We start from the raw sequence: 27,994 nt of genomic DNA, 5'->3' as shown, positions 1-27,994 counted from the left end.
AGAGGTGGTGTGAGGGGCTGTTGGTGAAGGAGGCAGTGTGTGAGGAGAGGTGGTGTGAGGGGCTGTTGGTGACGGAGGCAGTGTGTGAGGAGAGGAGTGGTGGTGTGAGGGGCTGTTGGTTGACGGAGGCAGTGTGTGAGGAGAGGTGGTGTGAGGGGCTGTTGGTGACGGAGGCAGTGTGTGAGGAGAGGAGTGGTGGTGTGATGGGCTGTTGGTGACGGAGGCAGTGTGTGAGGAGAGGAGTGGTGGTGTGACGGGCTGTTGGTGACGGAGGCAGTGTGTGAGGAGAGGTGGTGTGAGGGGCTGTTGGTTGACGGAGGCAGTGTGTGAGGAGAGGAGTGGTGGTGTGAGGGGCTGTTGGTTGACGGAGGCAGTGTGTGAGGAGAGGAGTGGTGGTGTGAGGGGCTGTTGGTTGACGGAGGCAGTGTGTGAGGAGAGGTGGTGTGAGGGGCTGTTGGTTGACGGAGGCAGTGTGTGAGGAGAGGTGGTGTGAGGGGCTGTTGGTTGACGGAGGCAGTGTGTGAGGAGAGGTGGTGTGAGGGGCTGTTGGTTGACGGAGGCAGTGTGTGAGGAGAGGAGTGGTGGTGTGAGGGGCTGTTGGTTGACGGAGGCAGTGTGTGAGGAGAGGAGTGGTGGTGTGAGGGGCTGTTGGTGAAGGAGGCAGTGTGTGAGGAGAGGTGGTGTGAGGGGCTGTTGGTTGACGGAGGCAGTGTGTGAGGAGAGGTGGTGTGAGGGGCTGTTGGTTGACGGAGGCAGTGTGTGAGGAGAGGTGTTGTGAGGTGCTGTTGGTGACGGAGGCAGTGTGTGAGGAGAGGTGGTGTGAGGGGCTGTTGGTGACGGAGGCAGTGTGTGAGGAGAGGTGGTGTGAGGGGCTGTTGGTGACGGAGGCAGTGTGTGAGGAGAGGTGGTGTGAGGGGCTGTTGGTGACGGAGGCAGTGTGTGAGGAGAGGAGTGGTGGTGTGAGGGGCTGTTGGTGACGGAGGCAGTGTGTGAGGAGAGGAGTGGTGGTGTGAGGGGCTGTTGGTTGACGGAGGCAGTGTGTGAGGAGAGGAGTGGTGGTGTGAGGGGCTGTTGGTGACGGAGGCAGTGTGTGAGGAGAGGAGTGGTGGTGTGAGGGGCTGTTGGTGAAGGAGGCAGTGTGTGAGGAGAGGAGTGGTGGTGTGAGGGGCTGTTGGTGACGGAGGCAGTGTGTGAGGAGAGGAGTGGTGGTGTGAGGGGCTGTTGGTGAAGGAGGCAGTGTGTGAGGAGAGGTGTTGTGAGGTGCTGTTGGTGACGGAGGCAGTGTGTGAGGAGAGGTGGTGTGAGGGGCTGTTGGTGACGGAGGCAGTGTGTGAGGAGAGGTGGTGTGAGGGGCTGTTGGTGACGGAGGCAGTGTGTGAGGAGAGGTGGTGTGAGGGGCTGTTGGTGACGGAGGCAGTGTGTGAGGAGAGGAGTGGTGGTGTGAGGGGCTGTTGGTGACGGAGGCAGTGTGTGAGGAGAGGAGTGGTGGTGTGAGGGGCTGTTGGTTGACGGAGGCAGTGTGTGAGGAGAGGAGTGGTGGTGTGAGGGGCTGTTGGTGACGGAGGCAGTGTGTGAGGAGAGGAGTGGTGGTGTGAGGGGCTGTTGGTGACGGAGGCAGTGTGTGAGGAGAGGAGTGGTGGTGTGAGGGGCTGTTGGTGAAGGAGGCAGTGTGTGAGGAGAGGTGGTGTGAGGGGCTGTTGGTGACGGAGGCAGTGTGTGAGGAGAGGAGTGGTGGTGTGAGGGGCTGTTGGTGACGGAGGCAGTGTGTGAGGAGAGGAGTGGTGGTGTGAGGGGCTGTTGGTGAAGGAGGCAGTGTGTGAGGAGAGGAGTGGTGGTGTGAGGGGCTGTTGGTGACGGAGGCAGTGTGTGAGGAGAGGAGTGGTGGTGTGAGGGGCTGTTGGTGAAGGAGGCAGTGTGTGAGGAGAGGTGTTGTGAGGTGCTGTTGGTGACAGAGGCAGTGTGTGAGGAGAGGTGGTGTGAGGGGCTGTTGGTGACGGAGGCAGTGTGTGAGGAGAGGTGGTGTGAGGGGCTGTTGGTGACGGAGGCAGTGTGTGAGGAGAGGTGGTGTGAGGGGCTGTTGGTGACGGAGGCAGTGTGTGAGGAGAGGAGTGGTGGTGTGAGGGGCTGTTGGTGACGGAGGCAGTGTGTGAGGAGAGGAGTGGTGGTGTGAGGGGCTGTTGGTTGACGGAGGCAGTGTGTGAGGAGAGGAGTGGTGGTGTGAGGGGCTGTTGGTTGACGGAGGCAGTGTGTGAGGAGAGGAGTGGTGGTGTGAGGGGCTGTTGGTGAAGGAGGCAGTGTGTGAGGAGAGGAGTGGTGGTGTGAGGGGCTGTTGGTGAAGGAGGCAGTGTGTGAGGAGAGGAGTGGTGGTGTGAGGGGCTGTTGGTGACGGAGGCAGTGTGTGAGGAGTACGGCGGCCAGGAGGACGTGGTTTGGTGACCATGTGAGGCCCGTTCAGGTGGCAGCAGCTGAAATACCTCCACTCACAATGAGCAAACTGTTTCAGCCTCCAGCCGCTGACGGAGAGATTAGAATAACAATGGGGCGGGTTAATGATGTTTGTGCCATTAAAGACAGAGTCATTACTAAAAAAAAAAACACCATTAAGCCAAGTTAGAGAAGAAAAGGAGCATTTTATTACCCTGATTGCTGGAAGTGAATTTTAAACAGAACATCAGCAGCTCAATGTGTCTTCTGTCTCTGCAGGTTTTCCAAAATCCATCGATTCTTCCAGTGTTTGTCCAGAAACTTTAACAATGACTTTGACACTAAATGTATAATAGTAATCAGTTTGTTGAGGAGGAGGAGGAGGAGGAGGAGGAGGAGGAGGAGGAGGAAGAAGAAAGCTTTGAAGCAGAACGAGCTCTGAAAGATGTATTTTTAAAGTTGGATGACACTTCAGAGGCAGCAGCGGCTGCAGTTCTGCATTTTTCAGAACCGTACCGCAGCATCCAGAAAGAGCTTCCTCCTAACACGCCAGCATCCAACAGCTCCGAGGCAGAGTGACACGCCTGAAGGAGATGAACTGTGTCTGATGATAATCAATCTGTTATTTACACTCACATTAGCCGACACTGAGAGCCAGTCGAACACTGGGAGAAGCATCACCCCCCCCTCCTCGAGGTGTCTGACGACTGAACGCTGCAGCCCAGAACCTGAAACATCTCACGTGTTTAAAAGCCTCTTAACTCCATGTAAATGACTCAAACTGCAGCACTCAGGCCAGTGATGTAATTACCTCACAGGATTAAAGTAAATGTCCTTTTAGGAGGAAGAAAATATGAAAATATGAAAATGCGGTTTCTGTCAGGTTTTCTGACGGCGATGGAGCAGTAATGTTTCAGATAGCTTTGTTGAGATCATTGATGTCAAACACATTTTAGTTCAGGAGCCACTGCAACGTGAACGGGCCGGACTGGTGAACTAGAACCATGATGACCATTTAAACTTCAGGTTTTCTGTGTTGTGGTGAACACAGCAGCCAGGATGACCATTTAAACTAAACACAGCAGCCAGGATGAAAAAGGGGATATGTTTACAATTATGACAGAAAGGACTCCAATCTCAACATAAAGCCAATTTTAATGAAACCTTCTGCTGTAAAATCCAGTGACAGGTCCTGAAAACCCCGGCAGCTGTTGCATTCTGGGAGTTTTCTGAACTCCCCCTGACAGTGTGGCTTTGAGGCCCGTTTGAGAGCAACCAGGTAGATTTCACCTGGCAGCATCTCGAGAGCTCAGCTCGGCTCTCAGTGTCGTGTCCAAAACTCTGAAGAAGTTTGTTAAAAAATCAACATTTTCTTTGGAATTTTTTCCATTTGCTTGGTGATTCGGCAGATTGGAGTCTCTTATGGACGGTTTTAGAACATAAAGCAGATAAACTGAAGACAAACATCTCAAATGTGTCAGGAAAAAGGAAGGTCCAAGTAAAACTGATATATTTTGACCCTATTCTCACTTTTTTATGTTGCATATGTTTGGTATTTTTTGCAACAAAGGATTTTTTTGTCCACAATAATTGAATTTGACTGATATTCCCAGAAACTTTACGACCCAATTGGGCCAAATATAGTTGGATGTCATCATACTGAAGCTTTAATAATCTTTTCGATGAAGCCATTCATGCTTCTTATGCTGTTTTTGTCTTTTTGTGGGCAATAATTTGAAATTAAATACATTTGACACCTTTATTTCCCCACATGAGCTTCAATTGTTTCACACAATAAAATGTTCTTTCTTGTTTGTGACACTTCTTTTTGACAGATGTGACTTTGAGTCCAGTAAAAGCCGTAATGTGTAAGATCCAAAGACCTGCTGATTGTAAGAATCAGCTGGATCAGATCCCGAGACACAACATTTCCATTTCAGATCATAACAACGGAGTGAAGCAGTGAAGTAAACTGTAAATACTTGGTGGCGTGCAGTAAAAGCAGCCAACGTGAAGCCACTCCAGGGGCCAAAACCAAACCAACAAGTCTCCTACAAAGGTTTGTTTGAACTCTCACATTTCTAATATTACACTGAATCAACATGTTGGGTAAATAAGACAATTACAGAGGTCAGAAATGCAGAATCCAGACAATAGAAGTTTCAAATATTTGAGTTGGGTGAAGGAATAAGAGCTGCGTGACGAGAGCAGCCTGTGATTAAAATACTGAGAAATTAGGATGCTTATGTTCTGAACCTGATGGAGTGTGACGTGTGCTCGGCTCGCCTCCCTCCCACACAGCCCAGCCCGGAGGAACCGAGGAAATGCCTGTGGCCGAGCCGCGGCTTTTTCCATGGCGGCATTTTAAACATATAGTGCAACAACATCTCGAGCAGGAACCAAGAGCAGCTCTGTGTCATTACCACCTACTGCGAAGGGTGTGTGTGTGTGTGTGTGTGTGTGTGTGTGTGTGTGTGTGTGTGTGTGTGTGTGTGTGTGTGTGTGTGTGTGTGTGTGTGTGTGTGTGTGTGTGTGTGTGTGTGTGTGTGTGTGTGTGTGTGTGTGTGTGTGTGTGTGTGTGTGTGTGTGTGTGTACATCTTATCTGTCTACATGATGCATGTCTGTGTGTGCGAATGCAACGTATACATATAGCGTGTGACTGCTGCGTCCTCAGGCTTGCTGTGTAAAGGAGCCGCCGGCCGGTCTGGAGGCGGGTTGAGGCGGAAACAGTCCAGAAATAGACGGCAGGTAAACGGTGGCGACTGTGAATCAGCTGAATGGGAGCGACTGTCTCTGGAACGGGAATAAAAAGCTCTTTGCATCCTCAGCTTCCCTCCCTAACCAGCAAAATCACAAATCCCCACAAGTTTACCTGTTTATGTACATAAGAGGGGAATTTTGAAAAAAACTATTATATACGACGCAAACTCCATCAATATTTGCATAATTGTCAGAGTGTTATTTTTCCTCCCAAGTTTCCATATTAAACCACCGATATTCAAAAGGCCAAACTGCTTTTCAGCAATTTAACTCAGTCTATTGTGGGACCACCCACTGCTTTTCCACAAAATGGTCATTTCATACGCTTCACATCGAGCTTTCACTTCCTCAACTAGAATTTCCAGAGTTTTCCTCCCTGAATCGCTCCTTTCTCAACACATCCTGGTGGAGATGCTTGGACGTTCGGATGTTTTCTACTCTTTTTAACCAGTTCTGATTTAAACATATGTTACAACCTTCAAATAAATCTACTTTAAAGGATTTTCTGGTGTTCCGGTTAGGCCTCATGTCATTTTAGAGCAGGTTGTTTGAACTGCTGGTTTTAAAATGTTGCACTGAGAGAAGTTTTGTTTATTTAGGACCTGGTTTACTGAGATCCTGCGTAAAGCGAGCTGAATGACAAAATGCTGGAATGGACTCTCAGTTTGTGTTTTCACTTCAAACAGGAGGATTTAGAGGAGGTTTTGTGTCTGTGGTGATTTGGAGTGATCAGCTGGAGCGTCGAGCCTCCACAGCACAGAGATGACAGATGGACGGAAGGTTTCACACATATTGGAACGTTACTGACTAAAAAAATCTTAATTTTACAAAAAAAAAATTGACTGCAAGATGGTTGTTTGGAAAATGAAACACAGATAATATCTCATGATGAAATCTGCAAACAAAGGTTGTGAGGAGCAAGAAGAGAAATACAGAAACTCCTCCGGATTTTACACAATATCTTCCCCAGTCAGAAAGGTAACATGGCCCAGGGACAGTTGGTGTTATTTGGTGTCTGTTTCAGGAGTTTCATCTTTAGAAGTTCTCTTAGTAGATCTACGTCCACATTTGTCTTCCAGGTTTTTATACTTCAGGAACAAAAACACAAAAATCCACTTGAAATTGTTACAAATAATATTATTATTTATTAAAGCTTGAGTTTCTATAGATTATTTAAAGTACATATTTGGGCGAAGCCGGTAAAGTGGTGCTTGAGACATCTCAGACAGAGGATATGTTTTTTACACTCTTTATACGTACATATCCGCCGATTTCTGTCGTTTTGGTGGATGTTCAAAAGCTTTCAGTGCTCTGATGTGTTTTCCACTTCAGTCTGAAACAGACACGTCCTCTGTTTCCTATTTTATTTGTGAAAGTACTCTTTAAAGCCTGTGGTTTAAGAGTCTGCTGAGAGCTGCGGTCTATAATTTGTCGAATCATTACGAGTTAAATGAAAAGCACAACAGAATCAAATAGAATGTGATGCTGGCATGTCTGCTGTTTGTCATGTTTTTGTCTTTTATTCTGTGAAGTTTTGTTCCCAAAACAAATAGAAACATACGAACCCATAAAGGGGCAATGTATTAAATTTAAACAGATCCCTCCGTTGTACACCAGGAGGTGCTGTTGAGTCAGTTTAGCACTGGTCTGTTCTCCGCCTGGCTTTCATATCAGAGTGTAGATGGGCTGAAATCACAATGAGACGAGTTGAACTGCTGTTTGAGCCATTTGGATTCCCCAGTTAAATTCTGGTTATGGAAGAAAAGCTACGCTCAGGTAGAACATGCAAACCACTGAAACAACTTCAGGATCTCTGTCTTTCTGTTTTCTTCCCCTCATAAATCCTCCATGTTGTAGCTTTAAACTCCATATGTTGTGTCTGAGTTTTGTTTTGCTCCGTGAAAATTAATAAGTTCAAATGTCATTTTAGAAATGTTCAAACTGTTTTCGAGTAAAAATGATCAAATAGCTGTGATTTTATTGAATAAGCTATATTCACAGGTCTTCACTGAGCTCTTCGTGTTTACTGAGTCAATCCAGTTTATTTTGATTCGTCTGTTTCAGTTTGACCATCTCGCAACAGGAAACTTTTTTGTCACTTCTTGGTATTTTTCTTAGTCTTTTAGGCTGTTTGAGGACAAAACGTGATTCAACTTTAACAAAGTGAGTGAGAGACTGTGGAGGATTTCTATCCTTTGAGTTTGTTCACTGAGAGCAGAAAGCAGAAGTCAAAATGAAGTTCACAGAAGTCTTTCTTCTGCTGACAGTCGCTCCAGAGCCAGCCGCTCTTCCCTTTGCCACAGATCCTCATACATTCTGTACGTCGGAGTTTGTGAAGGAGTTTCTGCGACGCGTGATGAGCCCCAGGATTATTGTCATAGCCAACCCCAATATTATAGAATTACAGTCAGACAGAGCGACTCCTGGTGCCGCGCGGACGATTACTCTGTGGCCTGGATCTGTGTGGAAAAGCTGCTTTACAGTCAAACCTCAGTCCATCAGATGCAGGAGAAATGGGAAGTGCTGGCAGATAATGTGTCAATACCAGGCACAGGGATCTCCAAGGGGGTCTGACCAGTGGTGGCTGGTGGAGTTTTCTCCAGGGGGGGTTAAAACTCCAAAATAGACATTTACCAAAAAGCAAGCGAACACGTATTAAGGAATCACACCAGTGTATTTACATGAATTAAAACAACAAAAGCAACATTATAATGTCATGTACTGTTCTATTTTTGGTACAAACATTTTATATAATAATAATAATAATAATAATAATAATAATAATAATAATAATAATAATACCTGTATGACTCCATGCTGGGTGGGATCCTGAGGTTTGGAAAAGGAGGCAGGAAAGCAGAATAAAGCAGCAGCTTCACTACCTGCAGTGAGTCCAGCCTTGTTGCTGGACCAGGTCCTGGAAAAAGACCAGCTGGACCGTCTCCCTCTGTCTTCTGACTGCTGCTGGATTGTGATGTCCTGCTGATCAGGTCCACGCTCTTTGACGTCGATCTTCTCCTGATAGGTTCTCCTTTCAAAAGGTGTTGTCTTAAGAGACTTTACTGAATTAACTAACCTCTCTCTCCATCTTCTCCCTCTTCTCCGTTTCCGGGTGGTGGTGGTGTCAGTCTGAGCACCGTCACCCAGATCACATTAGACCATTAAGAACCTTCCTGCAGGTGGAGAGCCCACAGGAAGGTGGAGAGCCCACAGGAAGGTGGAGAGCCCACAGGAAGGTGGAGAGCCCACAGGAAGGAACTAACTAACCTCTCCCTCCCTTTTGTGTCTCTGTCCTATCTTCTCCACCTCCAGCGACTCCACCCGTCAATCAGCACTGTGACAGACGGCTGTGCCGTCAGCCCAGCTGCATTCAGCTCTGGGTGGAGGAAAGGTTCTCCCCAACACCCCCTGATCTCCTGCATTGTAGACGAGCCACTGCTCATGTACAACTTCCAACCAGAGTCTGTGGACACAGATCTTTATGTCCCTGGTGGAAACACGTCACCAGTCAGACAACACAGATGAACCAAACAACTTCATTCATCATTCACTATATAGTTATTATCTTGCTCATCTAAATATATACATACATACAGCTCAAAATATTATCTTATTATCTATTTTTAATGTCTTATTGAAGGCAATGTGGTGGGGCGGCGCCCTAGCGCCCTCTATTGGCCAGCCGCCACTGGGTCTGACTCCACTTTATTGGACAGTTCCTCTCCAAAAGAGAAATACAACACCAATTGGGTTCAAACTAAATGCAAACGAGCTGCCATCCATGTGAACGACTATTTCTGAAGACCATTTCTCGTCTTACAAGGGTTTCAACAACCTTTGACGCTAAAGGCATATTTGAACTTCTTCAAAGACTTCACGGAGCGATGGAAGCTTTCAGACTCTAACCGCAGCGCCGCATGAGGTTTATGAGTTCAGGAGCTTGTTGGCACCTTCATCCATCCCAGACTCTTCTCCTCTTCTCCTCCTTCAGGCTCCTGGAAGAGCTGCTCACTTCCTGCGAGGAGCTGCCGCCACCTGCTGGTGGCTGCTGACCAACACATGAAGCTCGTGCTTTAACAAGCTCAGACTGGATGGAGGGATGAAAGATCTGAAGGTGGCAGTGTGGCTCCACAAGTCAGAAGGAAGGAGTTTTAAGGACGTACTGATGGAGTCGGAATCATTTCTTCACTTTATTTCACTGCTTTCTAAATATATGAACAAGGTCAGATTTCCTGAAATAAACACCATCATGCAGCACAACAAGGAAACAGCAGAATGGTTCCAAATGGAACCTTCAGCAGAGGGACGGGAGAATCCGAGTGTTTGACATCAAAATGAGGTTTAAGTGTTTCTCACTGTGAGAAAGTGTTTTCCTGTCATGAGCGAGCTCTCCGAGATACTCGGCCCAACATTTACCTTCAACATTACACTGGATCATCATTTAAAACCTTTTGTATTACGAACACTGACCATTGCCAGAAAGGCTATATTGTTGAGTTGCAAAGATAAAGGTAAGATAACAAAACTCACTAGTTTATTCTACCTAAATATCATCTAAACCTTAAAAGACTAACAGCTTTCTTAAACAACTGAACACAGCAGAAGAATAGTTATTTTTCCTCATCGTCACTCTAAACTGTAACCTTAATTCATCTGCATTACAGGTTTATTTTCTTTTTTAAGTTGATAACTGCTTTAATAAACTGCTGAAATATCTCACAAAAAAAACATTGATAATAAATGGATGAACAAAATTATATTAAAACATTCCCTCTTGGAGCAACATCCATCCATCCATCCATCCATCCATCCATCCATCCATCCATCCATCCATCCCTCCATCTCCTCCCTCTTCTCCGTTCCCGGGTGGTGGTGGTGTCAGTCTGAGCACCGTCACCCAGATCACATTGACCCATTAAGAACCTTCCTGCAGGTGGAGAGCCCACAGGAAGGTGGAGAGCCCACAGGAAGGTGGAGAGCCCACAGGAAGTCTTGGAGCAACAATAAAATTAAATCAACAATTATAAAACTTTGTAAAATGGCCAAAAGAAAACGTGTCAATGATTAGCCAATCAACTATGATGAAAACCGGGGAGTTGTTGGTGTGACAGAAGGTGAGCAGGTAGGCTGACATGTTCAGATTTATATTTCTGTCCGTCTGCATCTTTGTAAAGTCTGTCTTCAAGAAGTCCCCCAGAAAACCATCAAATGTTAATAAATATGGATTAAAGAAATGTTTGGAAAGTGTAAAACAATCTCTAAATATACTCAAATGTTTCCAGGTATGCTCCACATGAATGCTTCTGTCCTCTTCCTCCTTCATTTCTGTGTAACTGCGTTCATCTCAGTTAGATTCTAGATGTTCATCAAATAGAAATACGACCATCTGTGTGGCAACAAACGCTGGCTTGAAATTTCACCACTGAAATCAATTGTTTCTCCAGGAATTGAACCAGCGACTTTTCGATCACTTCTGTAACGTCTCTACATTACCCATGAAAGGAACCGCAAACCAATCAAATCTATATCTGCAGAAGTAAAGGAACAATTTCTGTCTTTATGCAGGAAACCGAGGCTGGGGGGGGGGGGGGGGGGGGGGGGGGGGTACTGCCTGTTGGAGGTGCAGTTAATGCATCTGCCCCCCTCCTATTAATATAATTAAGTAAAATATATTTTATTTTAGTTGAAAATGATTAAAATGTGACCATCAGTGTGTGTAGGTGTCTGTCAGTGTTTGAAGTGTAAACATATCGTTTTTATGTTTAGTTTTGTTTTTTGTTTCAGAAAAAAATGTCGTTTACATGGCAACATTTTGAAAATGACGTAGTTAGCATGTTGGGCCACTAGTGGGTGCTGTTGTTTGTTTGCAGTAGCAGTATTTCCGCCGTCTACAAGGAGTCGGGCCCCAAACGTTTCCAGAAAGTGTCCTTTCCCTGCTTCCATGGCGACTGAGTCGGAGCGCTTCCTAAAGGTTCCACTTGGCAGCTGTTTTCAAAAAGTTGGGTTTTCATTGACCCCGAGCACCGTTGTCATGTAAGCAGACCCCAAAACAAATCGAAAGTTTAGCGTTTTTACTTGAAATCACGTAAACGGAGCAACATGGATTCACTGGAGACGAGTGAACAAGCGACTCGACTCCTAGAAACTAAAGATTTGGATGCAGATCAAACACACACATTCTGGATCCAGATGAAAATCTACTGCCAGGAGATATTAGAGACTTTTTAAGAAAAATAATAGCGTTTGGGTACATAAACTGAGATGACAAGAGGCAACATTTAAGAAACAAATAGGAGAAATTGATGAAACAGATTAATTTTATAAATGATTCAATAATGAAAACCCAACAATGTTTGGACAATCTGAAGTGGAAAATCCAGCGACAGACGTCAAAGCAACTTAAAGCTTCATCAGACAAGAACTTCAGACTCTCGTACCGTTTTAATGAAACCCAAAACCTTCACTTTTGTTTTGTACCTGAGTTTGTACAATATTACACGTCGTACTGTCTGTATGAACATCGAACTCCTGAAGAATGAGGTTCTAATGTTCCTCACTCTGCTTCTATTGTGAATGGAAAGTGGATTAATATCAGTTTATATCGTTTCATATCGTTGCATCCTCGTTTTATTGACTGAACATCGTCTCTACCCTTTAGTCTTCGTGGTCGTTCCATTAACAATTAAGAAACTGAAGATAAAAACACACTTAAGTCTGAGATTTGTATTGTTAAGCAAAGTGTTTGAGAGAGAAATGAAATCACTTTTCAGATTGTTGATTTGTTCACTGTAACGTGTCACTTTAAGCTTCGTCTCTTCTTCTGACTCAGTTCAGTTAATCTGTGTTTGAACCGCTGATGAGAATGCGGATTATGGAGCTGGATCGTTGACGGGGAAATCCTTTTCACGTAACTTAATGATCCATAACCCCCGCTGCACCTCGTTCCTCTCTGCTTTGTCTTCAGAACGGAACAAAAGTGTTCAAACTAACCCAAAACTAACATTAGAGGAGCTTCCCTTTTTTCAACTTTGAGACAATTTTCTTTCATCCTGACTGTTAAAGAATTACCTCGCGCAAAGAACCTCTCAGATTAAATGCTGTCATTTCCCTTTGTGTTCCTGGACGAGCTGATTGTTCCAATAAAATAAAAAGACCTGTGATTCAGCTCACTGACGACCTCGTGTCCTGCTTTAATTTCACTAATGAACCTTCTTCATACAACTCAGTTTATCAACAGTTTCCTTTTATGTGCAAATATTTTTGTCAGGAAAAACAATTTGTGAAAATGAAATGAACTGAAAAGAGTAAATAATGTGATCATACAGTCAAACGTCCTTGACGAACTTCTGTCTTGATTTCAGGGAAACCATTTCTAATGATCTGTTCGATATCACACATGAAATGTTTCTGTTTTTATAGTTTTCAATTTTCTTTTTCGTCTTTCATGTTTGCTCTTCTTCATTCTTAGTATTGATGATTAAATCATCATCAATATTAAGACCAGTGTTGAAGCCAACAACAATAACACAACTTAGACAACATTTTTCAATCATTTAAATTGATTAAATCTAATAATAGATCAACTTAAGACATTTTGTATTGAAATTAAACGGATTAAATTCCAGAGGAAAAAGAAGATGAAAAGAGTCTGATTCTTTGTTGGAAAAATGAACAACTACTCAGCCGAGGAACTCGAATACAATGACTGAAATACTCAGTAATATTCCATCGTCCTCTTTTTCAAAATGGTCGTTTAAATCTGTCAGTTCACTATGAAACATGAAAATTATAAATAAAAAAGAATCTCTTGGAATAAATGTTCAATATCATGAACTGTGCAGGAGAAAGTATGGAATTACAAATACTCAGATTACTGTGTTACTTTTCAAATCAAACGTAATGACAGTGTATCGAATGACTCTTCAAACCTTTTGATCTTTACAACAATAAGTTACAATGTTTCAATTCTCAGAAATCTGAGTATTACTTACTTTTTAACTGCACTTAGTTACATTTTCAACAGCAGGCATTGGATTGAATTGACCTCGATGTCCAGAGGGAAACTTCAGTAATCAGAATATTGAAGAGAAGAAAATTATTTTGTCAGTTTTTTTCTTCCATCATAAATGTTTAAAATATTTCCCAAATGATAATCGGAATTATTTTTGACATTGGGTGAAAAACAAACGTGGAAAAACATAACATTTTATGTAATATATTCAAATATTTTAAGGGACTGTTATTTAGATTTTAAGAATATAAAGAATATATTGAAAAAATGTATGAAAATGTCACCGTTTGCATTTCATTAAAGTTATATTTTCTACTGCGTTATAAATTTTTTTTAAAAAGCACCTGTAATATTGATGTTCAAAGTCCGTCAATAAAAGAAAAAGAAAGGTTTACAGGAACAGCTTTTTGAAACAAATGGAGAAAAGAAATCCTTCATTTTTCACAAACTCCCCCTGACAGCGTGGCTCTGAGGCTGTTTGATAACAACCAGGAGGTTTTCATCACGACACCTCAGTGTCCTGCTGTGTCCAAAAGTCTGAAGAAATGTGTTGAAAAAATTCATGTTTTCTCTTAAATGTTTACGTCTTGCTTGGTGGTTTGGCCCGATGGGAGCCTGTTCCAGGCAGCTTGATGTTTAACACCCATGATGTAGGCTGAACAACAACAAAAACGTTCAAGTTTAACTTTGCAGGTTATTATGGCTCCATTTGACCCGTCCGGCCCAGTCAGGAGGGAAATGGACTCAATTTGACCTGGAATGTGTTTGACACACCTGGCCTATATTTTTTATCATCAATAATCTTTTCTCTTTATGTGGAGCTGCTGGGATGACTGAATGTCCATGTGGGAATAAATCTTGTGCAAAATGTAAAATGCTTGATCTTGATGTTTGCATGCAGTATTTTCTCCTGTCTGCATGCTCCAGCCTCAGAGAGCCTGTGCAGGTGTTAGTGCAGGTCTGCACATCACTGCTTTGTGCAGCAGCAGGTTTAGTGGGTGAGGTGGAGCTGAGCACTCCCCCTCTCACCCCCCTCTCACTCCCCTCTGCCCCGGTGTGTGTCTATTGGCTGTGGAGCTCAGGGCTCCAGCCTGCATGTGGAAGCTGTCACAGGTTTATACTATTAAAACTCCCCAAACTCTTCCATCCTCCTGACACTTGTTGCTCCGCCAGCTGATCCGCTCCGAGCTTCTCCTCTGGGAGTGATGAACTCCATCGACCCTCAGTCCCACCATCAGCACCAGAACCAGCACCAGAACCAGCACCAGCACCACAGCTCCCCGGCCGTCGGCTCTCTCCCCCCTAAAGGCGCACAGGAGGCCCCGGACATGGCCGCAGTGTACTGCGACAACCTGAGCAGCATGTACCACCAGCAGAGCCTGCAGGGTGCGCAGCGGCCGGCCGGCTACGGCCTCGGGGATTACGCGTCGTCTCCGAACCCGTACCTGTGGCTCAACGGCCCGGGCGTCAACTCCTCCGCGTCCTACCTGCACGGGAACAACCCCGCGTCCTTCATCCCGCCGTCCTACGGCTCCCAGCGGCAGTTCATCACCAACTCCCCCGGTTTCGGGGGTCCGGACCTGGGCTGGCTCTCCATCGCCAGCCAGGAGGACCTGCTGAAGCTCGTGCGTCCTCCGTACTCGTACTCCGCGCTCATCGCCATGGCCATCCAGAACGCGCACGAGAAGAAGCTCACGCTGAGCCAGATCTACCAGTACGTGGCCGACAACTTCCCCTTCTACAAGAAGAGCAAAGCGGGCTGGCAGAACTCCATCCGGCACAACCTCTCCCTGAACGACTGCTTCAAGAAGGTGCCGCGCGACGAGGACGACCCAGGTACCATGAACGCACCACCGCTTTAAACCGGCGGGTGAACGAACCCTGAGGCGTTCAGGGGCGGAGAAGTCACCTGGAAATTTCTAAAACCAAAATAACCCCCTCCCAAAAAAAAATAAAATATATATATATATATTATTTTTTTTTTTTTTAACTTCTAAAAATGCCCAACAGAAATCTGAGACTTCATGAAATATTTTTTATAATAACTAATCGTAGCTTTCATAAACTGATTAGTTGAATGTGTTGTTTTATAACTTTTCTCTGAATAATTGTTAAAACCCTATATACTTTTAATTAATATGTGGTCAACAAATGACTTACTAATTAATGTTTATTTATCTAAATAAGGTTAAATGTGATATTCTACTGTACAGACATAAGAGATTAAAACAGAAGAAAACAACTTACATACATGTTAAACTTAGTAATTCAGTTTTTGTAAAGAAACAAACTATTTTGAAATACAAAGTTATTTCATCTTTCTACTCATGTAACTTTGTGCTTTTTTGCATTGCTTTCTCTTCAAATGAGTAAATGTTGTTCCTCTGACTTCAAACTGAAGAGACCAGATTGTGATGCTGAATTAGAAAACAGGAGATGATAGATTACACATTTAAAGTACTTTTGGGTTAGATTTTGTAAAACTTGGATGTGTGGGATAGAAATGAACAAACGATTCTCGTTATTTTGGTTTGCCGTTATTATTTGATTGGAAGAAGCAGAAACATCACTAAAATAAATGTTAAAGGTTTTCATGTCAAATGGCAAAAAGTGAATCAGTATTAAAAAAGACAAACACTGAACCAATTGTTGTGTTTCCACCTGCAGGAAAAGGAAATTACTGGACGTTGGACCCGAACTGTGAGAAGATGTTCGATAATGGAAACTTCCGGAGGAAAAGGAAAAGGCGATCGGACCCGAGCAGTGCCGGAGGAGCAGCGGCGGGGGCCACCAAGGTGGAGGACGGGAGGCCGGTGGCGGGGGCCCCGCTGAAGCCTTCGGACAGTCCTCACCTCCTGGGGCCTTCCTCCCCGGAGATGGAGGCCATGGGCGAGAACCACAAGAGCTCGTCCTCGTCGTCCCCGCCCAGCCTGGCCTCGTCCGCTCCCTGCTTCAATAACTTCTACAGCAACATGTCCTCGCTGGGCTCGGGGGGGCCGAGCCGGCAGGGCTCACTGGGGCTGGTCAACGAGCTGACCAACAGGAACATTACGGCCCTGAGCCCGTACCACCCAGGCCACGGCGGCCAGGACTCGGGGGCCTCGGAGCACAGCGACGGGCTGCATTTCAACCGTGGAGTGTACTACAACACGTTTGGCGGCGGGCAGGGCGGACAGTTCAACAGCCACTTCTACAACAGCTTCAGTGTGAACAGCTTGATTTACCCCCGGGAGGGGGCCGAGCTATAGGAACAACACCACACACCCGCAGGGGTGCCTCCAGCCACCACACCAGGAGACAGCAGACACCTTCAGCTGTCGTTTGGTACGCTTAAATTCACTTCACTCACACTGTGGAAATATCTGCCAGAAACCAACAAAATAAGGACTTATCCTTTATTTCTCATCTTTATATCCAAACTCTCCTTCCTCTCCATGGTGAGGAAACACTCCGTACTCAGACCACTGAACACTTTTTCATGTAAACTGTCTTCATGTTCTACATTTTACTGATGCTTTCTTTCATGTCAAACTCAGCGCTTTTGTTATTTCTTTGCCAAATCCAACTCATATTTCTATTGAGCGGCCAAATTCTTACACTAGATCACAAGTTTCTTAACTGAAATCTACCAAAGTTGCCTTGGTGAGACCGCCGTTACCTCAGAAGCAGCAGACGACGGAGACCAGCGTCGACGGGTTCGCGCTAATGCAGTAATAATCACAGATTACAGAAACACACACAGGAACCTGCCTTCTCTCTTACACCCTCCATTTTGACTGAAGCGCAGCTCCAACACTGCTGTAAATACATGCGGACTGAAAAACGTGTATTTTTGTAAATTATATTAGAAAAGACAAATAGTAGGTGACTATTTATGCTATTTATGCTAACAGGCGTTTTTGTACTGTTGTCTGCAGATAGTTTGATTCAAGCAGAAGTGAATATTAGCACCGAAAACAGTATCACTCCAACCCAGATCTCACATATATATCTTTATTTACATATATTAAAAGCTATATACTATATGATGGTTTCTCTCAGGATTCAGTGTGACAATCATTGAATGGCTGTTGTATCTACTTCTGTCTTTTTATAACCTTTATACAGGGCACACAGCTGACAGGCCGTTTGGACTGTGATTTCAAATAAACATTTTGTGGTTTCCACTTTAATGTCATGATCCTTTTCAGTATTCAGGCTTCACTATAACTTCAATTCACTCATTTAAATGGAATTAATTCTCCTATTTCTCTTTCACGCAGTTTGTGGTGACTTCTCGGACACTTGAGCACTTGTTAGATGCGTTTTCATCATTTCTATTTAATATTAAAATCTTGCAATGTGGAATTAAGGTCTTATATATCTATTTATTTAATGAACACCTTAACATTTGATGGATATTTGCTGCATATTCTACACATTAGAATTGTATATACTGTACATTTATGTGCTGTTTTGAAATTACTAATCTGCACTTAATTTGACAAATATGCAAATAATTATGTGTTATTTTCCCTTTTTTGACATGATTGTAAATTAATTCAGGCAGTAAGGTGTTAATGAAATACTTTATTAATCCTTCTGGGGTTATTCGAACGGTTTTCGTTTCATGTGTCACGTCAGTGTTTTACATTACTTTGATAAAATTCTTATAACAGACAAAGTACTTCATATTTCATTTGATACTTGAAGTTTACAAAATCTGGAAAATATTAATTTATTAAGAAAAGTGGAAAAAATATTACTAAGAAAATTGAGGCACTTGGAAATTCTTATAAAGTGTGTACTGTTACATTGTTCAAATTGTACTATATTACAAGTAAAAGTACTGTTTTAGTAAAGATACTCTAGTACTTTTCTGAGAAAGTATTTTCAATAGTTTTACTTTATAACCTGTGTTGGTTTATCACAATATTAATATTTGATTAAATTAAAGTCACATCATACAGTCATAAAGTAAATAAATTCACACTGTATTTAATGTAATTTTGAAGTACATCCAAATTGTTTGCAGTTACAGAGTAAAATTACTGCCAGTTGAATTTAGCTCAATTACATATAAAAGTGGAATGTACTCGAATATTAGTTACCTTTTACCTTTGCCTGATCAGTAGAAGGTATTATATAGGTTCCAAAGTACATTCATGAGGCTCGTAATATAAAATATACAATTAATAGTTTGGTACATAAATGGAGATAACAAGCAGATTTCTGTTAAAATAATCAACGTAAAAACTTTAAAATACAGATTAAAATATTTCATATGACTTCAAATTGACATATAATTAAAAATCGATCACGTCTGGTAGAATGAAAAATTCATACTTGAACAATGTTTAGGAATACAATGAGAAAAAAATACGATTAACAGTTGATGTGACTATTTTTTAATTAACTGCAGAATATTTTTCCTTCACAGAATGTGAGTTTTCCACACTGTAGAAACCTGATAGTTCATCTCAAATGGTTTGAGGAAACCAATTAAACCATTTCAGTTTATTAACTCTCTAGAAAAGTTTCTTACTTTAATTGTTTATTCAAACAGAACTCCAGTGTTTATTGTCCAGGTAACTTGGATAAATAAAGCTATTAATACCAATTCCATTCAGCTAATTTCACTTAAAACTACATCAAATATATATCTGCATGTTTGTTTGAATTCTTATGATCGTTTAAAATGGCAAAATCTAAATTACATATGATATGAAATTGTGCTTTTCTATATCATTATATTTCTTCTGTAATACTAAGACCAGTCCTCCATATCTCAGGTTTTAAACTTATACCTGTAAAGGAATCATATGAGATGTAATTCGCTGCGACAGACGTGATGGAGGGAAGTTTGGATCAGAGTGGAAGTTTGGAGCTGAAGACAGCAGCTGACAGACGTCTTGATACTGAAGAGCAGAAACAATGGAGCCATTGTCCTCCGGCCGTCACGCCAATCCCCGTGTCTCAATCAGAGGAGAGGTGAAGATATCCCCCTTACACCAATAGGATTTAAGCATCTCCTTTGTTTCCATTATCCAGCCAGTGTTTGCCCTAAATTGAGAGGAGGCCATCTTGCTTTGTCTCCAGCTGAGAAACGAAAAAAGCTCCCTGTGTAAACATTTTGCCACCCATCTCGCTCCCGAGGGGCTGGATTCACTCCTCTGTTTGTTTTCACCGTCTGTTTTTCACACTGTGCGTGTTTACAGGTAGTTAAGCATCACAACGTGATATTGATATCATCCTACTTTCCCATTATCTTGGATTTGTGTCTGTTTTGACCGCGATGGTGAAAACAACTGCAAATTTAAAGCTGGTAAAGCATCAAAAGCAGCTTTATCTTCCAGAAGAGGACGTTTGCAGACCAAACAAATCAAAGTTCTTCATATTAGCAGTGAAGCAGAGCTGGCACGTCCCATTGAGAGTGAAACTCATAATTCACTTGAAACTCAGGAACATCTTGTTTTGTCTCATTAGAAGTACAGACTTCTTTACCAAACCCAAAATTACAAACACAAGTTCTGAAATGTTCTGAAATGAATCGATGAACAGGAAAAACAAATGTTCAATGTGGTGAAAAGTACTGAATGCACATGCAAACAAACACATTACAACTTTTATAATTTCGACTTGTTTCATAGTTTTGAGTGCAAATGTGATCTGTCTGGACTCGACAGGAAAACAGGAAGTTTCGGAGTTCAACCTTTATTGATGTGACTTGATCCCTTCTTGATTCATCTCTTGTCACTGATGCTGTTAAGTTAATCTCTCAAATCGAGCACCTGAAACGTTAATTATATTTCCTAACCGCATCATTAAATTTATCCCCCCCCCCCCCCCCCCCCCCCCCCCATCATGTCCAATGGCACCCTGATCATAATAAAACATTGTTAAGGTATCTCACCTCCTGTCCTGCACTAATGTGACCCTTGTTTCATTATACTTTGACCAACTAATTAGGCCCTATGAATTTAGCTCTTCATAAAAAGCTTCGTAGCCAAAGAATAATACAACAGTGATCTAATTTGTGGAAGCGTCCAAATCCCCAGCAGTGCAGAGTTTGAATCGGCTGCTGGATGTTTCTCGCTCGCTAATGACTGGTCGGTGGCGATCAGACGACCCAGATCTGACTGTCGATGTCAACCCAGGTTGTACGCGCTGCACAGAGGGTTCCAGAGCTTTTTCCACTCTGGCTGGCTGCACCGCCGTTGTTCTCGCAACGAAAACCGGCTGCCAAGTGTGAACTTCTCAATTAGAGAGGATCCACTGACCCAGGCAGAGTTTGATCGCCTTCCTCTTTGCAGCCGAAGCGCCGGCCGACTCATCCTAATTTGGCATCGGCACAGCTCCGTGTTGAAAAGCTCCTTTGTTGCAGCGGCTGGGAAGCAGGGTGGACGTGGGACCGTCGAAGCTATTTCGATCGGTGACTGTATACTGTACGCCGACGCCCTCACATGAACCCTTCGCCAAAATCCAAACTGTTCTCTAGCGATGGGAGAGGGAAGAGGTGACACCTCGCTAATGAGAAGCATCTCGGAGGGAGCACAGAAAGCAACTGTTCACTCCGCTCAGCCGGTTTCACATGAAGGGATCAGCTCCGTCCAGGAACCCCGACGGTGGTGTTACATCAGGACAACACACTGATGCCGTGTCCTCAAAGCACCCGAGAAACGTAACAACACGTCAATCACATGGGAAACAGAGAGCTTCTTCAGACTTGTTTGCTCTGATTGGACAATTATATGTCAAGTCCAAAGGACTACAGAGCTATAGTACTCTGCTTTCTCTGAGTTTTCTACATATCATGAATGTTCTACGATTAAATATGGGATAGTTTAATGTTTGGTTGCTCATCCAAATGACAGAAAACATTGTGATCTCATATCAGAGGATTCTATGATAAACCTGGCAAGGTCACCATGTTTTCCCAGTTTGCCTGATTTATTTAGTCTTGCAATACCAGTTTTCATCACCAGATGGTGTATTGAGTCAACTGAAGCAGCTGGAGGAGGAGCTACATGGTTGAAGCTCCACACACGATGGTGCCGTCTACACAATGAGCAGATTTACATCATTTACCCGTAGAGTAAGTACAAGTAGAACAAGTAGAACCAAAGAACCCAAACTGTAAAAGTCGGGCAGAGACAGAGTGCTGCTAAAATGACTCATTGCTGCCACCTGAAGTACAACAGAGACATCAAGAAGAGTTGCAGTTTCCCTTCATGTAAAAGTTCTGATATTTGTTTTTATAAAAAAAAGAAGAAGAAAAGGTTGAAATCAACTCTTTCATTCAAGTTAAACAACAGCTGAAGCTACATCAGTGGAGGAAGATGATCTATTATCTGAATGTTAGCTCCCCTTGAGTGTACAGGAAACAACTGAGATGAACTACTAACCTGCAGCATCTTGGATTGAGAAGCTAACATTTACTTAAAGTTACTCTACCAGAAGAAATATTTAAGATCTACTTCCCCTTCAAGAAATCACTTCTGCACAGAGAATAAACCAACACATCAAAACCAGACCAGCACCACTCATGTCCAACAAGCAGTTTCCTAAATCCATCACACCGAAGTTGATTTGTTTACAAACAAATGGGAGTTTGTATCCGTCAAACTATTTATTTCGCTGACTGACATCATCTGGGGAACCTGCAGCAGGAGTTTTGGAGATTTCAAAGATGGTGTCACAGCTGCTCCAGCCAACATTTCAATACTCGACACCTTTTGCCCCAAAACAAGCCAGACTTTCTCAAAGAAAGAGTATAAACATTAAGTGTTGTTCCAGTGTGAATCAAGATCCCATGAGATCCCGGGTACAAACGGGATCTTGCTTCGGGAATCCTCTGGACTTTCTGTGACTGCAAGATGTCACAAACTCGGGTAATTCTGCGGAATTGAAATGCTGGAAATACGTGTTTGTATTAAGCATGTGGAGATTAATGGATATGAATCGTATCTAGATACAAACGTGTGCAATGCGAGTGTATCAGTTCCTTCAGTGTGCATCGGTGCAATTTACAGGTGAAATCGAGATGCATCTTAAAATCCACGGTTGCATACATTTTTTCACAATGTATTTTTTGAAAAAATACAGCGAGAAAATTTGTTTTACACGTTGTATTTTTTCACATTGTATTTAAATCTATCCCGTGTTTCCGAGGCACATTGAATGCACCATCACTGTCCCTGCTTCCCTGAAGCCTGGACCACATTTCTTCTGCAAGCCAGTGCCACAGCATGGAGGTCCGCGAGAGCAGCAGTGAGCAGGTAGATCAGGTCTTTGGTGCACCGCAAAATTTTAAATCAGGCGTTTAGAAGTACTTTGGCTTTTACAAGAAAGATGGTAAACTTGACAAGTTTGTAAAGAATGCCATGCTGCTAAACCCTGGAAACAAGCGTTCCCTCTGAAGGAGTGTTCAGCCCAGCAGGTGATATCGTGACAGCAGAGTCAGTCTGCTTCTTCCTCAACATGTGGACCAACTAATCTTCCTGGGGAAAAAAGACACATCTGAAATAAACCACCAAGTTAGGGGTTAGCAGTGAGAGTGGCATTTACAGACAGATCTGTTTTCAAAATTGCATATTGTTTTTATTTATTTTTTGTGTCATTTACATTGAATATGACTCAGTTAGAGTCAGTCTCTTTACAGCAGCTGCTACTGCCAAGTAATAGTTGTGAAAGACCTACCGTGATTGTAAAAGCTTTTTATTATTTGTATCATTTATATTTGAAATCTTAGTTTCGTCTGGCAGACAGGAATATGGACATTGCACTATTGAAAGTGTCACTTTAAGTTACTCATTTATAGTGATTGTTGTTGTTGTCTTACTGTTTAAGTTGTGACGGTGTGATAAAACTAGTTCCACATGTGAAGAACCGATTCCTGTTCCTTATGTTGAATCTGGTTCCAAATCCCAACCCTGTGAAAAGGCCTGTTTTTTGTGTTTGTGCGTTTTAAGAGGCCAAAAAGAAGATGATGAAGTGATGCATAGTTCTAGTAGGTCATAAGCACAATGTGAACTTTTTTATTAAATTTGCTGCTTATGAGGATTGGAAAAAAGAATAAATCCTCTGCCTCTCGTACCATACGGAATTGCAGCTTCCATCCATCCATCTTCTCTGTTCTCGGGTGGTGGTGGTGTCAGTCTGAGCACCATCACCCAGATCACATTGCACCATAAGAACCTTCCTGCAGGTGGTGAGCCCACAGGAAGGTGGAGAGCCCACAGGAAGGTAGAGAGCCCACGGGAAGGTGGAGAGCCCACAGGAAGGTGGAGAGCCCACAGGAAGGTGGAGAGCCCACAGGAAGGTAGAGAGCCCACGGGAAGGTGGAGAGCCCACAGGAAGGTGGAGAGCCCACAGGAAGGTGGAGAGCCCACAGGAAGGTGGAGAGCCCACAGGAAGGTAGAGAGCCCACGGGAAGGTGGAGAGCCCACAGGAAGGTGGAGAGCCCACAGGAAGGTGGAGAGCCCACAGGAAGGTAGAGAGCCCACGGGAAGGTGGAGAGCCCACAGGAAGGTGGAGAGCCCACGGGAAGGTGGAGAGCCCACAGGAAGGTGGCGCCCGGCGTGGGACATGAACCCTCTACCTCGAGAGTCTCATGTTCTACCTACTATCACAGCTTCATATTTTCTAATAAAATTTTTGGTATAATTTCTTTGCATCATGTTGAATCATACAGTATTGCACGAAATTGCATTGTATCGCATTGTGTAAAACTGAATCGCTATCAAATCGTATCGAATCGGGAACAGGGGTGTATCGTATCGCATCGTATCGCCAGGGGATTCAATGAATCGCTGAGGTATCGTATCGCTGGTGTATCGAGGTGCGTATGGAACCGTCGTCAGTGGTGGAGATTCACATGCCTCGTTTGTATGAGTGTAATGAGAAATTTCCTTCAGAACAGTATTGAAAACGTAGAGATGTCCTTTGACAACTAAAACTGGCTCATAAATGTTGAATTTGTTCTCGTGTGGATTCTGGTCGAGCAACTTTAAGGCTGCTAATGTTAATCACAGTTACTGACGACACAGGCAAATGCTAATGCCACTCGTGGAAATACATCTTTCATGTTTTTGCCAGAAATGATGAGTCGCACCATCTCCAGTAGACAGGAGTTTACTGAAAATCTAACTTTGACACAACGATTTGGGGTGTGTCGAGTTTTAAACTACAAAACTCTGGATATTTACGCTGTATATTCTGCACTATAAATTGCACTTTTTTTAGTTGTTTGGATGCCCATGAGATTTATCTTAAGAGTCAATTAACATCGAACATACCATGTGTAAACACTAGATGTCACTGTATGGCCACAGAAAGCTGCGACGGTACCGCAGAAAAACTTCATTTCTGACCGTAATATACTGTTAAAACTGTTGAAACTGTTACCGTAACAAAGAAAACAAAGAAGGCTATTGTGAGCTAAAAGCTGAGGAACAAATTCACAGAAAGTTCTGGAACAGTGAGGCTGGACCGGGATTATTTATCCTTGTGACGCATTTGTTGAGAGACGACTTATAGTCTGGGAAATATGGTAGTTGCTCCACCATGTCTTGGGAAAGTTATACAGAATGTCACCGTATTTGCCAGAATACAAGTCACAATTTTTTCAGTAGTTCAGCTCGTCATGTGAGTTATATTAAGAAGCAAATATATATCAAAGTGTGGACGTATGTGCCCTCTTTGACCACTAGATGTCATTGTATGACAACAGAAAGCTGCTACAGTAAAACGTCCAGGATTAATCGCGGCTAAAATGTGAAGAAGATTCTGGAACAGCAGCTGATGGACCTGGATCATCAACAGAGCTGTTACATCTGGACATGGAGAATAAATTAGACTTCAATATGTCATTTGTTTCCTTTTTGTGATGTATTTTTTGACGTCTTGTGACTTGTGATGGATGTTTTTCTTGTAATATCCGTCTCCAGCGGGTGAAAGTGTCCAGACTGTGAGTGAGCAGCTGTGTTCCTCTGCTCAGTGAACCTGCCCGTCTTTGCACATAGCTGTTAAAGAAGAATGAGAGTGTGGGGGTGTGTGTAGGAAAACATCTTGATGGGTTGTGTCCGGGACGGAGCCCGAACAGGGAGGGTTGATAGTGGGCCGGCCTGGGGGGGGTCCTGAGTATGATTTGATCCTGGAAGGCTCAATTAAGTGGTTCGTTTACTCCTCGTGTGGAGCTGGTGAATTGGAGCCAGGTCAGCTCCGGGTTGAGGTGTTGTTCATTATTTTTCCGCCTGTCGGATCCCATGAGCGGCGGCTGGAGACGGTGGCTGCTCGGCGGCCGAGGAGCAAAGGGCCTGCCGGTGGGGTACGTCAAACACACTCAAAGCCTCTCCCCTTGCCGGGGGGATTATGATCAACAAAGCATGTCCCACACCTGCACCGGGCAGCACAATGGAAACTCCGCGGGCCAATAGAGACGCCGGGAGAGACCAGTTATTAGAGGCCCCCACTAATGTAATGGATTACATTAACCCCTTCTGTTGTTCTTCCTCCTGGAGCTTAAACATCAAACTGACAGACTCCACATCCCATTGAGAGAAATCCCAGTAACACAGTGTTACAATAGCTTTATTCCACTTTATCCAGCGACGGGGAAGTCCAGTGTCTCTGCTGAGAGACTGTGATGACTTCTTTTACTGTCGCAAAGCTTCAACTGGCGGCTTCTACTGATGCTCCCTACCTACAGGTGCTTAATAAACTCAAACAAGACCCACATTCAGTCATGAAGAGCTGGTCATGTTTGGGTCTTTTTCACATGGAAAGAACAAAAAGAATCTTGTTGACCGAAGTACTTTACTGTTACGTTTCCTCCTGTTTCAGTGCTTTATGTGTAAATTCATGACCATTGAAGGGATTATATTTGAATTGTACACACTATTGTAGCTGCTGCCCATTGCTTTGGTCTTGATTGATTAATGTGAAATCATGCAGCGGGAAAAGTATTATTATAAAAGTATATATATATATATATAAGCTAAGAACTTGGAGCATCAAAAGAGAGATGACCATTTTAAACATATCATTCCAACAGTGAAGCTCAATTATGTGAAGGTGAACTTTTAAGAAATATTGTGAGAAAATGATCCAATTGAGAGTTTTGTTTAGTTCGAAAATGGTGAAATATTTTATGCAGTTTATTTTCATCAAGACATTGTGATACATAAAAATAGCACATTATTTATACATACACACATACTTCAAATATACATGATCTGATAGAAACACTATTGTGAAGTAATTGGTATTCAGAGTAATTTTTAACCATAATTTAAAGACACTTGAGTTAACAATTATTTGCAAACACAAAAATTCTCTAAACTCATGCAACATTGTTCCTTAGATGTCTGTAAATAAGTAAGTACATACATCGTTCTTCTGTGTAATGAATTATATTAAAAAAATGTATTTGCTAAATGTGACTTAAAAAACCATCAGACATTAAAAAACAAAAAACATTTAAACTATGTGGACAAAGCTTGAATCAAGTCCGACTTTTCAGTGTTTGTTTTTTCTCAGGTAAATTATGTGGAAGGAGAAGATGCTTGACCAGGGCAAAGCCAACAAAACGTACCAGCAGCATCACAATGTGTAGAATAGCTGATCATCAGTATCTCCTATCATTGAGATTCATCTATTAATCTATCAGTTGAAAGGAAACAGGAAGAAATGTAGACGTTAACAAGTATGGTCACCTTCCTAATCCAAGATTTAAGAATAAAACCAAAACTGTTATTTGTTTGTGAAAAACTCATAATTCTGATTTTTTTGTCTGTGTCTTCTTTTAAATTTGGATCAATTAGAACCCAAAGAGACTAAAGTGTTTTGGGATTATAATATTATATGAAGGAAGCACACATTCACATGTTATGAAGACTTATTTATCATCTAATGAGGCCTAAACTTAAGATGCTGCTGGTGTGTGTGTGCGTGTGCGTGTGCGTGTGAGTGATTCCTCCTACAACCTAACGTCTGTCTGAAATCAACTTTATAAAATCAGTAAAATCTGCTTTGTGGAGATCTAACGCCTCAGCACCGGGACAGTGCTGTAATCTCATTGTGTTTCATCACTCAGTGTAATCTGTGTTAAGAGCATCAGCTGATCACATCAGATTAAAGTTAAATGTCATTAAGTGTCCGGTGGTCTCCATACAGGCATGCGGGACAGCATCAGTGTAAATAAGAGTTTTATTCCTTCATATTCTCCATGTCTGCTCCCCCAAACTGTATCAACAAGTAAACAGGGTTGTTTACCCATAACGGAGCGGCACTAACGCAGCCTGTGAGCGTGTTGGGGGTTTATTTCAGAGGTGTTTTGGAACAACAGAGCAGGAGGATACTCAAATATTTTCAAAGAAGGAGGGTGTCAGTCCCCAGGGAACCCGTCATGGGCGAATTAGACCAAAGCTGGGAGGAATGTACATGGCTGCCCTCATCCTCACCCCCTCCCTGACACTCCCACCTCTCCCTAAACACACACACACACACACACACACACACACAGCCACACACACACACACACACACCCGCCTCCTCTCTTTTCTCCTTTAATTGGGCCCGTTCTCCTGGCACCTCTCCAGATCGCAGTTACTTTACGCTGAGTAATAAGCTATTAACCGTGGCCAGACCGGGCCCCGCTGCAGCCGCTACCACCAGCCCCACCACCACCACCTGCTCCACTACCACCACCAGCTCCACCAGCCCCACCAGCCCTGCCACCACCACCAGCCCCGCCACCACCACCAGCCCCACCATCAGCCCCGCCACAACCAGCCCCACCACATTCAGGCCCCGCCACC

The 27,994-nt window shown here is 43.4% G+C and overlaps 1 protein-coding gene across 1 annotated transcript; it reads left to right on the top strand.

Annotated features, from left to right (window-relative positions):
- Positions 1–14,401: 14,401 nt before the first annotated feature.
- On the top strand, positions 14,402–16,444 carry foxi2 (forkhead box I2; the record flags this gene model as incomplete). The annotated part of the gene is made up of 2 exons (XM_080479793.1): positions 14,402–15,032; positions 15,864–16,444. 2 exons carry the CDS (start codon positions 14,402–14,404, stop codon positions 16,442–16,444), a joined length of 1,212 nt encoding a protein of 403 aa, XP_080335919.1.
- Positions 16,445–27,994: the final 11,550 nt, after the last annotated feature.

Source organism: Lipophrys pholis, assembly GCF_963383615.2.
Source record: "Lipophrys pholis genome assembly, chromosome: 14".
NCBI classification, from domain to species: Eukaryota; Metazoa; Chordata; class Actinopteri; order Blenniiformes; family Blenniidae; genus Lipophrys; species Lipophrys pholis.
This window is presented reverse-complemented; position numbering and strand designations above follow the sequence as displayed.